This window comes from Pleurodeles waltl, chromosome 3_2 (genome assembly GCF_031143425.1).
Source record: "Pleurodeles waltl isolate 20211129_DDA chromosome 3_2, aPleWal1.hap1.20221129, whole genome shotgun sequence".
Lineage (NCBI taxonomy): Eukaryota > Metazoa > Chordata > Amphibia > Caudata > Salamandridae > Pleurodeles > Pleurodeles waltl.
In genome coordinates, this window is record NC_090441.1 from 198,350,261 (window position 1) to 198,368,857 (window position 18,597).

The 18,597-nt window shown below is 47.5% G+C and overlaps 1 protein-coding gene across 1 annotated transcript in view; it reads left to right on the forward strand.

Moving 5' to 3' along the window:
* Positions 1-1,216: 1,216 nt before the first annotated feature.
* DNPEP (aspartyl aminopeptidase) overlaps positions 1,217-18,597 on the forward strand; it is a 430,726-nt gene continuing 413,345 nt past the window's right edge. Inside the window, exon 1 of the mRNA XM_069227160.1 lies at positions 1,217-1,372. Within this exon, the coding sequence (XP_069083261.1) occupies positions 1,295-1,372 (78 nt within the window). The 5' untranslated portion in view covers positions 1,217-1,294. The remainder of the gene's footprint in view (positions 1,373-18,597) is intronic.

Here is an 18,597-nt window from a genome sequence, read left to right on the forward strand (position 1 = left end):
CACTTACCCTGAGAAGGTGCTCATTTCAGACAGGAACATATTTATTGAAGTCAGTAAGTGAAACAGTGAACTACGCAGCTTCGGGATCCGTAGTACAAAGATGAGGGTAAATATATTTATGTTGTTAAGGATGAAGAATTCGAGAAAAAAAACTTGTGCAGAAGAGACAATTTGCTGAAACTGTTGTCTGCAATGTGCAGCTAATAATGTTTACTGATTGGAATGACAGTGTGCAGCTAACAATGGGCACTGTTCAGAATTACAATTTGCAATCGACAGTGGGCACTGATCTGAATTACAGTGTGTAGCTAATAGTGGGCACTGATTGGAATAGTGGAAGTACAATGTACAGCTGACAGTGGGCACTGATCGGAATTGGACTGTACAGCTAACAATGGGCACCGATCGGAATTTGAATGTACAGCTAACAACGGGCACTGATCGGAATTACAATGTGCAGCTAGCAATGGGCACTGATCTGAATTACATTGTGCAGCTAACAATAGGCACTGATTGGACGATCGGAAGTACAATGTACGGCTGACAATGGGCACTGATCGGAATTACAATGTGCAGCTAACAATGGGCACTGATCGGAATTACAAGGTGCAACAGACAGTTCGCATTAGTCTGAATTACAATGTGTTTCTAACAATGGGCACCCATCAGAACTACAATGTGCAGCCAACGTCAGAACCACAATGTCCAACCAACAATGGGCACTGATTGTAACTACAAAGTGAAGCTAGCAATGGGCACTGATCAGAATTTCAATGTGAAGCTAACAATGGGCACTAATCGAAATTACAATATACAGGTTTCGTTTACTTTTTATGATCAGAAAGTTGATTAAACAATGGCAGAGATGATTGTTGCTCATTATGAAGTATTTTCCGCAAAGTGTCTCAAATATTTCAGGGGTCCCTGTACAAACACAGGGTTTTACACCACTGCGTTTTGTGTAACAAGTGCAGCCAATTTATTACATGGACAGCTGACAATGCCTCTGGGATGAATGCACGGATGGTGATGTGTTCCGAAGTTTCCATCAAGGTTTACCCCAGGTTCTCATTCACGCAGGATGAAGAGAGAGATGTGGACAGTTTGCGCCTCGAGGCGCTTGGAGGCGCGTGCGCCCCAGTGCACAAACACGCGGGCACACCTGCAGCAGTAGTGACGAGGGGGGCGTGCACCCACTCAGTGTCCTAGGAGCTTAGAAGCCCACAGCCAGCGCCCGGAACCAGTGCTGGCCCAGACCCTGATCCAGCAGGACGCACCGGGACCGCGGAAAGATATGGCGGCGTCCGTACAACCCAAGCTCCTGCGCCTCGGCAAGAGGGGCTGGGAGGACTACGGCTTCTCGGACACTCAGGTGAGTGACCCACAGAGGCGCAGCTACCTCTACACTGTGTGATCCGTGGCAAGAGACCTTAACACCAGGGCTTTAAGTGGGCCGGGTCCTGTCGGTGCTCAGCACTGGCAGTTCTGAAAATCAGGGGCCATATTTTGGAAAAGTGATGGAGTACAGCGCATCAAGTCACCTTATAGCGCTGCGTCACAGGGAAAGGGCAGGAATGCACAGTATTAAAAAAAATACCGCACATTCCTGTCTTTCCCCCTGCGTTGGTGCCCTGTTGGCTGCCTAGCGCCAACGCAGGGACCCTTGCACCATGGTTAAAAGCAATCATATGCAATGCAGGGACCCTTGCACCATGGTTAAAAGCAATCATGCATGCAACGCTGGGACCCTTGCACCATGGTTAAAAGCAATCATGCATGCAACGCTGGGACCCTTGCACCATGGGCTGCCTGTGTTGCATGCATAATTTATTTTTCTATGCAGGAAGAGACACCTTCCTGCACAAAAACAATCCAGGGAGGCATATTCCTCTTTGTACGTGTGCTGCATTCTGCAGCACACTTAGAAAGAAGAAGTAACAAAGAGAAATAAAGATATTGCCGCATTCCCCGGTTTACAATCTTGGAATGTGTCAAAATCCATGGGTGTTGCATAGGAACACCCATGCAACGCCCATGGAACTCCTTCCCAGGGCAGAGTAAGACAACGCCTTGAGATGGCCTTGCATGCCTTCATAAATCTGCCTTAGGAGTTGCGTCACTCTTGCACTACATTACGTGGTGCAAGAGTGACGCAAACAGAGTCGTAAATATGGCCCCAGGTGCTGAGACGGCTCCATATCGGGCCCTCTATTTTTACCCTCAGTGTGAAAATACATCTGACCTTGGTAGCCTGGGGGTGAGTGTTTGAAAAGTTTCGGCACTCTGTCCATCATCCTTTTGTGTCACTCGGTAGCCATATGGCCTTTTATGTAAATTCGACAAGACTTCTTTATGTCTGTCTTGATGATCAGCAGGTAATCGGAAGGTATTATAACCTGACAGTGACTTGAAAACGCACGCCATGGGATCCGCAGGGGGCAAGAGGGGTGGGCATGGTGGGCAGAGCTCAGGCTCTAAATGCAACATGTATACAATGATCAGGGCGACTGGACTTATAGGGCAGGAGATGGCCAAATTATGCAGCAGGGTTGAGTAAATTATGCTACAACAAAAGGCACATTAAGCAGCATAATGCAGCACATTTTGTAACAGTATTATTTCATAATTTTTAGGTTTTGCCTGCACAGCGGGATGAATAACAGTGCCTTGTTCAAAGTTTGTGTCAAGTTTTTGTTCACATGTGTTAAGGTTGCAGGCTTGCACAACAGTGTTGTTGCTCATGAAGGTTGTCACACAGATGGGCCTAGTCTTTTGTGTTTGAATCTTTGTCAATCTAGGGTTTTCCTCAGCTGGAATGCTTGTCGGTAGAATCTTTAACTTACAGGGTCAAACTGGCAATGTCATAGGCTTTTTATTTTTTTAAAGCCATGTTGCACAGCAGGTCAACTGTTGTGCAACATGTAAGAAAGATTGACAGAGCCAATAGATTTTGCATAGATGAAACCTACTGACTTTGCCAAGGCTTGTTAAACTTAGGAAGACTGTCTGGCCATTGGTTGCACCTCATTAGTACCAGTTTAACAGCCAAGTATAGCAATAAGCAACAGATAGGTGACTAGTCAAGCTTTGCAAAGGACCTTTCACTGCACAGCAGCACATGTTGCTGCATTTTTAGTAACTTTTGAACCAATTGAGCTAGAAACTATTTTTTTTCTGTTAAAATCTGCAGATTCTGCGGCAGAAGTATTAAGGTGGCAAATCTACAACTATGCGAAAATTGTTGTGGCTGCACAATCACATAATTCCGGTGGCCCTGACAATGATTAGCTGCTAAAGGCTGATAAAGCTACTGCTGCCCAGTATTAGCAGCTTCTGGATATTTTTCAAACCCACTACAAATTAAAAAATAAATATTTTCCGAAGGGTTTCATTTAAAGTTCTAATGAAGCATTAGTGTCAACTTCGAAAATATAAGGGCAAAATAGCAGCCTTATCCGTAAAGAGGAACAGAGGAGATGCTCAGAAATCACAAATTTTTAACTGATCAAACTAAAGGAGAGGTCTTAAGAGGGAGAATAAAGCTGTTTTTTTTAAACCCTTCCTTCTCCGGTGTTAGAGGAATAGAGTGGCCATTGGAACTGAGTTTGGTTGAGCGTTATTTGTATTTGTTTTTATTTCTAGTGCATGGCTCTCTCACTGTGACAAACTCTTTCCTGCAAAGTCCTGCTTCAGTGAAACAGAGGACCTGGACTGTGTCAGCACACATGCATAACCATTCCTAGCCTCTCCCACGCATCCACCTATGGATTTAGGCTCATTGGCAGATTTACCATTACTGATAGACCTGAGAATGTGTCAAGGTTCCACGCCTCCGCAGGCGAGGCGCAACAAGGATAAATATTTTTAGTTCTCCTCATTACTTCCTCTTTCTATGTGTGTAGCATTCTGCAGCACACACAGAAAGAGGGAAATCCCTCAGAGGATTGTTATTGTGCAGGAAGGTGTTCCATGGTGCAAGGGTGCCTGCATTGACGCTAGGCAGCACATTGGGCGCCTGTGCAGGGGAAAGATAGTAATGTGCTATATTATGTTAAAAATGGTGCATCCCTCCCCTTTATCTATCAGGCAGCTCAGCAAAGTGACTTACTTGTTGTGTTATTTCTTCATACATATGCCCAGGGAAGGCTCCTTCGTCGCCCCAGTAAAATACCCCCAGAAAACCCCAGAGATGAAAAATAAAATGGTAATAAAGGTAATGTATTACCATTTTATTTTTGCCAACCCATCCTGAACCTAATGTCAGGATGGGACGGGGCCTGCCCAGTGGCAGCAGTGGTTGGCAGGGCTGCCTGTGCACTAGTATATAGTGCTTTTGTCCCTTTGGCCAGCCTTGCCAGCCTTGCATGCGCACAATAATCCTCCCAACCCAGCGGTCTTAGACCACTGGGTTGAGAGCATGCACAAGCCTGCGGTGTACCGGGGAGCGCCGAGAGAGGCCGCTCCCTCCAATCCTCGCGCTTCTCTCGTGCTAGGTAACAACATGAGAGCAGCACCAGGATTGGTTAAGGGAGTTAGCTGGAGTCCTGGGCGTGACAGAAGAGGACCGGAGCAGAGGACGAAGGACGTGTCTGCAGTCAAGACGGTAAGTACGTTTTTAGTAAATTTGAAGTTGTTTGTGCTACAAACATTTTTTGTTCTGTTAAAATCTGCAGATTCTGTGGAAGATGCATTATGTATTCTTATTTTCTCACCTACCCAAAACCTATTTGCCCGCCCCTCCAATCACCATAGTTGCCAGCCGCCACTGAATCTGCCCCATAGCGTATACACCCTAGTGTGGAGTAACAGTGCTTGAACCTGGAGCTGCAGTCTGCCTCCTTCTAAGTTTATTTCTAGGTTAAAATACCACAGCCTGAGAAGCCTGTTGAAAGCAGTGGACGGGTTCGGAACCCATATATACACTAAAAATCGCAGATGGGTTATATGTGTTTTCTTTTTTCCTTGTGCATTATTTGTGGTAAATTTGTGCTCTTGATTTCTTGTGTGTTTAGCAGAGTTTTGATTAGGGATATAAATGAGGGAATGGCTTAGAAAAGGGGAGATAGTAAGTTGTTACTGGGAGTAGTGGACATGTGCGCCTCTTAGTAAAATTTGGCAGAGGATAAGTCAGGCACTTGTGTAGCAAGCTGGCTCTGTATTTACTAGATCAAAATGAGATATAGTGTGCACAGAGTCCAGGGGTTCCCCAGAGGCTCAAGTAAATAATACTAATGCTCTCTTTTGTGGTAGTGTGGTCGAGCAGTTAGGCTTATCAGAGGGTAGTGCAGAGCTTTTGTTGTACACACACAGGCAATACATGAGGCACACACTCAACAACTAAGTCGTGGTAAATGTATTTATATTGGAAAAATATATTTTGTTACTTTATTTCTAGAACCACAAGGATATTGTTGCAGGTAAGTACATTTGCAGGTAAGTATCAAGCATATGTATCATAGAAACTTTGTTTGGATTTGGTAACTAATTCAGTTTACAGGCAAGTAACACTTTTCACTTTTAAAAGTTGACAGTGCAATTTTCAGAACAGTCCAAGGGAGGGAAAGTGTTAGTGCATTTTTGAGGTAAGTACTTGACTTAAACTTCCAGTCTCCAGGGGTTAGGATGTCTAATGGTCAGGGTTCAGGATGAACCCAAACTTATACACCCAGCAACACGGTGCCGGCCGGGTGACGAGGTCAAATTTGAAGTTAGATTTAGAATGGGATCCTATGGAGCCTGGGGGCACTCGGAAACAGATCTGCTAGCAGGTAAGTACCCGCAACTTCGGAGGGCAGACCTGGGGGGTTTAGGTGAGCACCAGGGTGGCCACAGGTCGGCACCAAACACACACTTTCAGTTCAGCAGCACAAGGGAAGCCGGGTGCAGGGTGCAAACAAGAGTCGGGCTCCCAATGCTTTTCAATAGGGGGACCCCAGGGTCACAAAGATGCTGCAGGCTGGGACCAAGGGGTCAGTTCCTGGAAACCGCTGGACAAGGAGCAGGGTCACCTGCTGAACGTTGCTGGACTGGTGGTAGGATTCCCCAAGGCCAGGGGGCTGCAGGTGCAGGGGTACCTTTAGGCATAGGGAATCTTCATCCGGTTCTCTCGTGGTCAGGAGAGTCCTCCCTATTTAGGCTACAGGCATCATTGTGTTGGCCAGGAGGGGTCAAACCAGGGTGGACACAAGGTCAGACCTGCTCTGGACTGGTGGGCCACTTGGACATGGGCCATGGGTGTTGGGTGCAGAGAGGGCAGGACTCGAGGATCTGAGTCAATTCTGGAGTCCTTTTGGAGGGTTTCTTCTGACCAGGACCGCTGTCCTTGTGAGTATTTGGTCCTCTGGTGGGCAGGCAGTCCTCTGGGGGTTTGGAGAGGTCGCTGGTCCTGCTGGATGTGTCGCTTTTTGGTAGCAGAGTCCTTGAAGCTGCAGACAGCCTGGTAGGGTTAGGGCCAAGTCATTTGTTGTCTGGACTTCCAGCTGATGGGGGTTCAGCTTAGCAGTCCTTATACTTTCTCCTTGTCTTGTGGTCGCCAGGAGTTGGGTGAGCTAGGTTCAGGCATGCCCCTAAATACTAGATTTAGGGGTGCTACAGGGGTCAGAGAGCAGTAGCTAATGGCTACTGTCTCTGAGGGTGGCTACACCCTTCCTGTGCCCACTCCCCTTGGGGAGGGGGCCACACTCCTAACCCTATTGGTCCCTGTCCTCTGAACAAAGATGGAGGATTCTACAGCGAAGAGGTGTAGGAGGCTGGACTGGCTTGTAGTGAGTACCAAGGGGTACTTACACCTTGCACCAGGCCCAGGTATCCCTTATTAGTGTAGAGGGGTGTCTAGCAGCTTAGGCTGATAGAAAATGGTAGCTTAGCAGAGCAGTTTAGGCTGAACTAGGAGACGAGTGAAGCTCCTACAGTACCACTAGTGTCACTTGCACAATATCATAAGAAAACACAATACACAGATATACTAAAAATAAAGGTACTTTATTTTTATGACAATATGCCAAGGTATCTCAGTGAGTACCCTCAGTATGAGGATAGCAAATATACACAAGATATATGTACACAATACCAAAATATGCAGTAATAGCAATAGAAAACAGTGCAAACAATGTATAGTCACAATAGAATGCAATGGGAGCACATAGGGATAGGGGCAACACAAACCATATACTCTAGAAGTGGAATGCGAACCACGAATGGACCCCAAACCTATGTGACCTTGTAGAGGGTCGCTAGGACTGTAAGAAAACAGTGAGGGTTAGAAAAATAGCCCACCCCAAGACCCTGAAAAGTGGGTGCAAAAGTGCACCTAAGTTCCCCAAAGAGCACAGAAGTCGTGATAGGGGAATTCTGCAGGAAAGACCAACACCAGCAATGCAACAACTATGGATTTCCAGACGAGAGTACCTGTGGAACAAGGGGACCAAGTCCAAAAGTCATGATCAAGTCGAGAGTGGGCAGATGCCCAGGAAATGGCAGCTGTGGGTGCAAAGAAGCTGCCACTGGATGGTAGAAGCTGAGGATTCTGCAGGAACGACAAGGGCTAGAAACTTCCCGTGTGGAGGATGGATGTCCCACGTCGTGAAGAGTCGTGCAGAAGTGTTTTCCCGCCGAAAGACCGCAAACAAGCCTTGCTAGCTGCAAAGCTCAGGGTTAGGGTTTTTGGATGCTGCTGTGGCCCAAGAGGGACCAGGATGTCACCAATTGCGTGAGGGGACAGAGGGGGCGTCCAGCAAGACAAGGAGCACACTCAGAAGCAAGCAGCACCCAGAGAAGTGCCAAAAAAGGCACTACGAAGTGGAGTGAAATGGTGCTCACCCGAAGTTACACAAGAGAATCCCACGCCGCCGGAGGACAACTCAGGAGGTTGTGCAATGCAGGATAGAGTGCCGTGGACCCAGGCTTGGCTGTGCACAAAGGAAATCTTCAGAAAGTGCACATGAGCCGGATTAGCTGCAAAACACGCGGTTCCCAGCAATGCAGTCTGGTGTGGGGAGGCAAGGACTTACCTCCACCAAACTTGGACTGAAGAGTCACTGGACTGTGGGAGTCACTTGGACAGAGTTGCTGAGTTCAAGGGACCTCGCTCGTTGTGCTGAGAGGAGACCCAAAGGACCGGTGAAGCAGTTCTTTGGTGCCTGCGGTTGCAGGGGGAAGATTCCGTCGACCCACAGGAGATTTCTTCGGAGCTTCTAGTGCAGAGAGGAGGCAGACTACCCCCACAGCATGCACCACCAGGAAAACAGTAGAGAAGGCGGCAGGATCAGCATTACAATGTCGCAGTAGTCGTATTTTGCTACTTTGTTGCAGTTTTGCAGGCTTCCAGCGCGGTCAGCAGTCGATTCCTTGGCAGAAGGTGAAGAGAGAGATGCAGAGGAACTCTGATGAGCTCTTGCATTCGTTATCTAGGGAATTCCCCAGAGCAGAGACCCTAAATAGCCAGAAAAGAGGGTTTGGCTACTTAGGAGAGAGGATAGGCTAGCAACACCTGAAGGAGCCTATCAGAAGGAGTCTCTGACGTCACCTGCTGGCCCTGGCCACTCAGAGCAGTCCAGTGTCCCAGCAGCACCTCTGTTTCCAAGATGGCAGAGGTCTGGAGCACACTGGAGGAGCTCTGGGCACCTCCCAGGGGAGGTGCAGGTCAGGGGAGGGGTCACTCCCCTTTCCTTTGTCCAGTTTCGCGCCAGAGCAGGACTGAGGGGTCCCTGAACCGGTGTAGACTGGCTTATGCAGAAATGGGCACCATCTGTGCCCATGAAAGCATTTCCAGAGGCTGGGGGAGGCTACTCCTCCCCTGCCTTAACACCTTTTTCCAGAGGGAGAGGGTGTAACACCCTCTCTCTGAGGAAGTCCTTTGTTCTGCCTTCCTGGGCCAAGCCTGGCTGGACCCCAGGAGGGCAGAAACCTGTCTGAGGGGTTGGCAGCAGCAGCTGCTGCAGTGAAACCCCTGAAAAGGCAGTTTGGCAGTACCCGGGTCTGTGCTAGAGACCCGTGGGATCATGGGATTGTGCCAACAATGCCAGGATGGCATTGAGGGGGCAATTCCATGATCATAGACATGTTACATGGCCATATTCGGAGTTACCATTGTGAAGCTATACATAGGTAGTGACCTATGTATAGTGCACGCGTGTAATGGTGTCCCCGCACTCACAAAGTCCGGGGAATTTGCCCTGAACCATGTGGGGGCACCTTGGCTAGTGCCAGGGTGCCCACACACTAAGTAACTTAGCACCCAACCTTTACCAGGTAAAGGTTAGACATATAGGTGACTTATAAGTTACTTAAGTGCAGTGGTAAATGGCTGTGAAATAACGTGGACGTTATTTCACTCAGGCTGTAGTGGCAGGCCTGTGTAAGAATTGTCAGAGCTCCCTATGGGTGGCTAAAAGAAAGGCTGCAGCCCATAGGGATCTCCTGGAACCCCAATACCCTGGGTACCTCAGTACCATATACTAGGGAATTATAAGGGTGTTCCAGTATGCCAATGTAAATTGGTAAAATTGGTCACTAGCCTGTTAGTGACAATTTGGAAAGAAATGAGAGAGCATAACCACTGAGGTTCTGATTAGCAGAGCCTCAGTGAGACAGTTAGTCATAACACAGGTAACACATACAGGGCACACTTATGAGCACTGGGGCCCTGGCTGGCAGGGTCCCAGTGACACATACAACTAAAACAACATATATACAGTGAAATATGGGGGTAACATGCCAGGCAAGATGGTACTTTCCTACAAGAGGTCACTTCAGCTCTTGACACCTTAGGGGTGGTCCTAGCCGGAGTGGTCGCTTCTCCCTGTTTTTCTTAATTTTTCCAACGTACTTGCTGCCAAAAGTGTGGCTTAGTCTGGGGGCGGGCATCTCCACTGAGCCTTTGAGGGTCACCCCCAAGTGTTACAGTTCCTGCAGGGGGAGGATGTGAAGCACCTCCACCCAGAGCAGCCTTTGTTTCTGACTCCAGAGGACACAAAGACCCTCACCCCATGGGGTCAGAAACTCGTATTTTAGTGGCAAGCTAGCAGGACTGGTCAGCCTTACAATAAAGGGTTAGTAAAAATACAGGGGGCAGCTCTTAGATGCCCTCTGGATGCATTGTACAATAAATCCAACACTAGCATCAGTGTGGGTTTATTGTGCTGAAAAGTTTGATACCAAACTTCCCAGTCTTCAGTGAAGCCATCATGGAGTTGTGGAGTTCGTAATTACAAACTCCCAGCCCATGTACTCAATATGGCCACACTGCACTTACAATTTCTAAGAATTGACTTAGACACTGTAGGGGCATACTGTTCATGCAGCTATGCCCTCACCTCTGGTATGGTGCACCCTGCCTTAAGGCTGTAAGGCCTGCTAGAGAGGTGACTTACCTATGCCAAAAGCAGTGGTTGGTGGGCATGGCACCACCAGCATTCACAATCTGCAATGGCAGTGTGCATGTGTTTGGTGAGGGGGCCTCTAGGGTGGCACAATATATGCTGCAGCCCTTAGTGACCCTCCTTGATTACAGAGCCCTCTGTACCACTGGTACCTTTTACAAGGAACTTAGCTGTGTGCCAAGGGGTGTGCCAATTGTGGGAACAATGGTACAGTTTTTTAGAAAGATCACTGGTGCTGGGGCCTGGTTAGCAGGATCCCAGAACACTCTCAGTCAAGTCAGCATCAATATCATGCAAAAATGGAGAGAGGGTGGTAACCATGCCAAAAAGGGCACTTTCCTACACAACCCCCTCCCAAATAAAAGAGGGTGAGACTAACCTTTCCCAAGAGAGTCTTCATTGTCTAAGTGAAACAACCTGGAAAGTCCATCTGCATTAGCATGGGCATTCCCAGGTCTATGTTCCACTGCAAAGTCCATTCCCTGTAGGGAGATGGACCACCTCAAAAGTTTATGGTTCTCACCTTTAATTTGCATAGGCCATCTGAGAGGTATGTGGTCAGTCTGAACAATAAAGCGAGTACCAAACAAGTATGGTCTCAACTTTTTCAGGGACAAAATCACAGCAAAGACCTCCAGCTCTATGGCACTCCAATGCTGTCCCTGGGGAGTAACCTCCTGCTAATGAAAGCAACAGGTTGGTCAAGGCCATCATCACTGGTTTGAGACTGCTCCTATCCCATATTCAGAGGCATCTGTCAGCACCATGAACTTCCTAGAGTAGTCTGGAGCTTTGAGAACTGGTGCTGAGCACATTGCCTCCTTCAGGTTGTTAAACGTCTTTTTACAGTTAATGGTCCAGTGTACCTTTTTGGGCATCTTTTTAGAGGTCTGTTCTGTAAGGGTGGTCACAATGGACCCATACCCCTTCACAACCCTCCTGTCATAACCAGCCAAGCCAAGGAATGCTCTGACTTCAGTCTGGGTTTTTCAAGCTTCCCAGTCCAGAATTGTCTGGATCTTTGGCTGTAAAGGTTGCACTTGGCCTTTACCTACAAGGTGGCCCATGTATACAAAAGTGCCCTGCCCTATCTGGCATCTAGATGCCTTGATAGTGAGGCCTGCAGATTGCAGAGCCTGCAAAACCTTCTCCAGGTGGACCCTGTGATCCTGCCAGGAGGAGCTAAGGACAGCAATATCATTAAGATATGCTGCACTGAAGGACCCCAAGCCAGCAAGGACTTGATTTGCCAACCTTTGGAAGGTGGCAGGGGCATTCTGAAAACCAAAGGGCATAACAGTGAACTGATAATGCCCATCCGTTGTAGAGAATGCAGTCTTTTCTTTTGCTCCAGGTGCCATTCTAATTTGCCAGTACCCTGATGTTAAGTTAAAGGTACTGAGAAACTTTGCTGCACCTAATTTATCTATCAACTCATCTTCTATTAGTATAGGGTGAGAATCTGTCTTAGTGACAGAGTTGAGACCCCTGTAGTCCACACAAAAATTCGCCTCATTCTTTCCATCCTTGGAATGAAGTTAGGGGACTAAGACCACTGTGCTAACACAGGATCTTGTGGACTTCCACTTTGATGCTGTCCTTGATTTCATCAGACTGTCGTTAGATCTTGGTATTGACAGGTAAACTCTCTTTTGTGTTCACATCATAGGTACACAGGTGGGTTTGTCCAGGGGTCAAGGAGAAGCGCCCTTCAAACTGCTGTAGGACTTGCCTGCAGTCAGCCTGCTGTTGGACAGTGATGGTGTCTGAGTAGACAACTCCATCAACTGACCCATCTTTAGGGTCATGAAAGAGGAGGTCAGGGAGAGGTTCACTCTCTGCTTCCTGATCCACATCAGCAACCATCATCATGGTTACATCAGCCCTGTCACAGTAGAGTTTGAGGCGGTTCCCATGGATCACCCTCTTGGGTGTTCTGCTAGTGCCCAGGTCCACCAAGTAGGTGACCTCACTCTTCTTCTCTAGGATAGGGTAAGGCCACTCCATCTGTCCTGAAGTGCCCTAGAAGCCACAGGCTCCAGAACCCATACCTTCTGCCCTGGTTGGAACTCCACCAGTGCAGCCTTTTGGTCATACCACTGCTTCTGGAGCAGGTGGCTATCCTCAAGGTTTTTGGATGCCTTTTCCATGTAATCGGCCATCCTAGAACGGAGGCCAAGCACATAGTCAAACACATCTTGCTGAGGCTCATGGAGAGGTCTCCCCCAACCTTCCTTCACAAGTGCAAGTGGTTCCCTAACAGGGTGGCCAAACAGAAGTTCAAAGGAGAAAAACCCTACTCCCTTCTGAGGCATCTCTCTGTAGGCGAAAAGCAAGCATGGCAGAAGGACATCCCATCTCCGTTTGAGTTTTCAGGGAGCCCCATGATCATGCCTTTCAATGTCTTTTTGAACCTTTCAACAAGTCCATTGGTTTGTGGATGGTATGGTGTGGTGAACGTGTAAGTCACCCCACACTCATTCCATATTTGCTTCAGGTAAGTGTCATGAAGTTTGTACCTTTGTCAGAAACCAACTCCTTAGGAAACCCTACCCTGGTAAAGATAACGGTAAACGCTTTGGATACTGCAAGAGCTGTAGTAGACCTAAGAGGAATTGCTTCAGGATATCTGGTACATTATCCACTACTACCAGGATGTACTGATTTCCTGAGGCTGTGGGTGGTTCAAGTGAGCCCACAATGTCCACACCAACCCCTTACAAAGGTAACTCCCACCACATGTAGAGGAATTGGGGGCCTTTAGGGGGCCACCTGCCTTACCATAAGCTTGGCAGGTGACACAGGAACTGCAAAACGCCTTCACCTTTTGGGACATGTTTAGCCAGTAGAAATGGCTTCCAAGCCTATTCAATGTTTTAGTTTGGCTCAGATGCCCAGCTAGGGGGATGTCATGGGCTAAAGTGAGGATGAATTCCGTAAACTGCTGAGGCACTACCACTCTCCTGGTTGCACCATGTTTGGGGTCTCTTACCTCAGTGTAAAGGAGCTGTTCTTTCCAATAGACACTGACTTCTCCCTTCTCCTGTGCAGCCGCTTGCTGCCTCAGACCTTTAAGATTGGGGCAGGTTCTCTGTCACAGGTACAGCTGTTCCCTTGTGGGTCCCACTGGGTCCAAGAGATCTACCTTATAAGGTTCCAGCTCCATGGACTCAGTTCCCTCAGACGGTAAGACCTATTCCTGAGAAGAGGAGTCTTGGGATTGTTGATGTTCAGAAGCTGGTCCCCCAGTCTTCCTGCCCTTTCTCTTGGAAGGTTGGGCCATTATTCCAGGCTCCAACACTTCATTTTCACCCTGTGCTTAACTTTATGCTCTAGGTTTCACACACACTAGTTCAGGGATTCTCAGCAGGGCTGTATGGGTTTTGAGTTCTAGCTCAGCCCAAGCTGAGGACTCCAGATCATTTCCTTGCAAGCATTCCACTGGGATTCTAGAAGAGACCACTACCTGTTGCAGGCCAGTAACCCCTCCCTATTCCAAGGTCACCATAGCCATGGGATGGACATTAGTTACATTGTCAGCATTAGTGAATGGATAAGTTTGTCCAGCCAGATACTGTCCTGGGGAAACCAGATTTTCTGTCTGCATGGTGACACTAGTACTTGTATCCCTCAGTGTTTCTGTTTTTGTCCCATTAATCAAGGGATGCTGCCTGTATTTGCTCATATTAGGGGAACAGACAGCAAGAGTGGCAACATCTACCTGACCCTCAGAGACCAAAGTAGCGTCAGTGTGAACCCTGATTTGCTCTGAGAACACTGTTTATCCCAGGTGAACACTGGCTATACCAGAACTAACTGGTGCAGTGCTAGGGGGTTTCTTTTTGGGGCAGGCCAAGTCTCCAGTTTGGTGTCCATTCTGTCTCCAGTTGTGACACCAGGTCTTTTTGGGATCAAAGTTTTTACCCTTGTACCCATGAGATGATTGTGAAGAGGCTCGGAGCCCACCCTCCTGAGCAGGTCTTTGGGGCCCTTGAAAAGACTCTTTACTATCATCTTTAGGTTTCTCACCACCCTTCCGCTGGGGAGGGGTTGTAACCCCTTTCTTTTGGTCATCCCTAGTTGAAGTCTTGGTCACCCTAGTCTTGACCCAGTGGTCTGCCTTCTTCCCCAATTCTTGGGGAGCAATTGGATCTCGGTCTGCCAGATACTGATGCAGTGTGTCATTGAAGCAGTTACTTAAAAGATGTTCCTGCACAAATAAATTATAAAGCCCATCATAGTCATGCACTCAACTGCCAGTTATCCAACTATCCAGTGTTTTCACTGAGTAGTCTACAAAATCAACCCAGGACTGGCTTGTGGGTTTGTGAGCCCCCCTGAACCTAATTCTCTACTCCTCAGTGATTAATCAAAAGCCCTCAATCAGGTTAGCCTTCATTAGGTCAGGATTCAGCATCTGCTCCAGTGAGTGTGAGGAGTCTATCCCTACACTTACCAGTAAACAGTTCCCAAAGGAAATCTCCCCAATGAGACTTGTTTGATCCTCTGGTTCAACAAACCCCCTCAAAGGCTCTGAACCACTTGGTAATGTCATCACCTTCCTCATACTTAGGGACAATCCCTTTGGGGATTTTAGGGGTATCAGAATGCTCCCTGTCCCTTACTGTTGTATTGCTGCTACCATTAATGGGTCCTAAGCCCATTTCTGCTCTCTTCCTTTCTATAGCCAGGATCTGTCTCTCCAGAGCTAATCTTTTGGCCATCCTTGCTAAAAGGAGGTCCTGTTCATTGAGGCTGCCCTTAATGTTCCCAGAGGAGCTGGACTCCCCTGTGGGAGACTCAGATTCAGTGAGCACTATCCTTGGAGACAGGGATCTTGGGACCCTGTTTTCCCTGGTTAGGTTAGGAGAGTTCATCCTCCTTATCCTAACTTCTTCCCCATTTGAGGGGAGGTCTTCCTCCTCAGTACGGTGGTCCCTGGTGTTCTCTGCCACCTTGGTAGGGTTAGAACCAGTTCTGATGTTTTTTCAGTATGCATATGGACCTTAACTCTCCCATCCCAAGATAGAGGTAAGGGGTGAGGTTGAGTTCCACAACAATTTCCTCTGAGCTGCGCATTTTGTTAATACAGTTGTGGGTTACTTTTAGGAACCAAAAACTACTTCTAGTTACTTACCCCTAACTTATAATATCTTTTAAATCTAAAATGAAATGCTAAAGGGGACTTAACCAAGGCCCTAGAAGGAATTAAAAAAATTTAGAAAAAATTGTCAATTCAAAAATCAATTGAATCTGAAAGCAATTTTGGAATTTAGTTGTGTGATCAGATATTGGCTGAGTAGTCCAGCAAATGCAAAGTCGTGGACCCCACCGCTGATCCACCAATGTAGGAAGCTGGGTCTGTATATACTATAGCAAAATGAGATATAGGGGGTTATTCTAACTTTGGAGGAGTGTTAATCCGTCCCAAAAGTGACGGTAAAGTGACGGATATACCACCAGCCGTATTACGAGTTCCATAGGATATAATGGACTCGTAATACGGCTGGTGGTAAATCCGTCACTTTTCCGTCACTTTTGGGACGGATTAACACCTCCTCCAAAGTTAGAATAACCCCCATAGTGTTCACAGAGTCCAGGGGTACTGGGGCACTGTAACAGGAGGCCTGAGCCTTTGAGGCTCACCACTAAGTGTTACAGTTCCTGCGGGGGTGAAGCACCTCCAGCCAGATCAGGCTTTGTTTCTGACTCCAGATGGCACAAGGGCCCTCACCCCAAACGTTCAGAAACTCATCTTTTAGTGGCAGGCTGGCACAGACTGGTCAGCCTTACACTAAAGTGTTGGGTAAAATAGGGGGGCATCCCTAAGATGCCCTTTGGGTGCATTGTAAAATAAATCCAACACTGGGATCAGTGTGGGTTTATTGTGCTGAGAAGTTTGATACCAAACGTCTCAGTCTTCAGTGAGGCCATCATGGGGCTGTGGAGTTTGTAATGGCAAACTTCCAGACCATAAACTCAGTATGGTACACTGCACTTACAATGTCTAAGAATGGACTTAGACACTGTAGGGGCATATTGCTCATGCAGCTATGTCCTCACCTGTGGTATAGTGCACCCTGCCTTAGGGCTGCAAGGCCTGCTAGAGGGGTGACTTACCTATGCCAGAGGCAGTGGTTGGTGGGCATGGCACTCTGGGAGGGATGCCACGTTGACTTTACCTTTTTCTCCCCACCAGCACACAATCTGCAATGGCAGTGTGCATGTGTTTTTTGAGGGGTCCCGAAGGATGGCATAGTACATTCTGCAGCCCTTAGGGACACTCCCTAGTCACAGAGCCGTTGGTACCACTGGTACCTTTTACAAGGGACTTAGCTGTCTGCCAGGGGTGTGCCATTTTTTGGAACAATGGCACAGTTTTAGGGAAAGAACACTGATGCTGCGGCCTGGTTAGCAGGATCCTATCACACTCTCAGTCAAGTCAGCATCAATATCAGGCAACAATTGGTGGGGTAACCATGCCCAAAAGGTCACTTTCCTACAACTTGTGAATGTTAATTAGTGGCAAACATGGAGCTGAAGATCTAACAGGCAGATTCTAATGTGCCTTTGGTCATATTATGGAACCATGGCCCATATTTAAGAAAAAGTGGTGCACCAGCTCTGATGCGCTACTTTTTCGGGCACCCCCTACCTGCACCTAATGGCACCATGGTTGCGCTGTATTTAAAATATGGTGCACCATGTCGCTCGTTAGAACAAATGTGTCAAAATAGTTTACACTATTGTGGCGCTTAGATACACTAGCATCAAACATTTTGACGCTAGTGTAGCAAAGAGCAAGGAGGCCCTTGATTTTAATGGGAGCGTCATTTTAACACCTGCTCTGAGCAGGCGTAAAAAATGACACAGAAAAAGGCGCAGTGAAGTATGTTAAATTTCAATGCGCCATTTGTTCGGGCCTCCTAGAGCCGGAACGCCCCCCTTGCATACTTTATGCCTGGCGCAGGCATAATGTGGTGCAAGGGTTTACAAAGTGGCACAGTGCAAGCGTTGCACCACTTTGTAAATATGGTGTAGGGGAAAAGCCACCTTAGCGCCACATTTGCTTTAAAAAAATGGCGCAAATGTGGCGCAAGGTGGCGATGGGGCTTCTTGATATGCCCCCATATTTCCAATGGTATTTTAGTGGGGTTAACAAATGGGTATAAAGGAATATTTTAGGGCCCTCTTTACAAAATGGCATTTTTAGACATGGGAGTGGTAACTCTCAGTGAAATTCTTTAAATCACGATTACAAATCTTTCCAGGCCATGAGTTAAGGTCTGTAAAGTCTTCGGGACAGAAGTTAAGGTCCATAAACTCTCTGCGCCAGAAGATAAGGTCTGTAAACTCTCCAGGCCAGGAGTTAACATCTCTAAACTCTCCGGGCCAGGAGTTAAGGTCTATTAACTCTCCGGGCTAGGATTTAAGGTCTGCAAACTCACAGTGCTAAGTCTGTAAACTATCAGTGGTCGGAGTTAATGTCTCTAAACTCTCCAGGCCTGGAGTTAACATCTCTAAACTCTCCTGGCCAGAAGTTAAGGTCTGCAAACTCACAGTGCTAAGAGTTAAGGTCTGTAAACTCTTAGTGCTAGGAGTTAATGTCTCTAAACTCTCAGTGCTAGGAGTTAAGGTCTATAAACTCTCCGTGCCAGGAGTTAAGGTCTGCAAACTCTCCGGGCTAGGAGTTAAGGTCTGTAAACTCTCCAGGCAAAGAGGTAAGGTCCATAAACTCTCCCAGCCAGAAATTAAGGCCTGTAAACTCTCTGGGCAGGAGTTAACACCTGTAAACTCTCTGGTTTAGGAGCTATGGTCTGTAAAGTCTTTGGTCCAGGAGTTAAGGTCTGTAAACTCTCAGGCCAGGAGTTGAGGTCTGTAAAGTCTCTGGGTCAGGAGTTAAGGTCTGTAAAGTCTTTGGTCCAAAAGTGTGTAAACTCTCTGGGTCAGGAGTCAAGGTATGCAAATACTCCGGATCAGGAGTTAAGGTCTGTAAACTGTCCAGGCCAGGAGTTAAGGTCGGTAAACTCTGGGCTAGGAGTTAAGGTCTGTAAACTCTCTGTGCCAGGAAACAAGGAATGTAAACTCTCCAGATCAGGAGTTTAGATCTGTTTACTCTCTGGGCCAGTAGTTAGGGTCTGTAAACTTTCTTGATCAGAAGTTAAAGTCTGTAAATTCTTCTGGCCAGGAGTTAAGGTCTGTAAACTCTCTAGGCCGG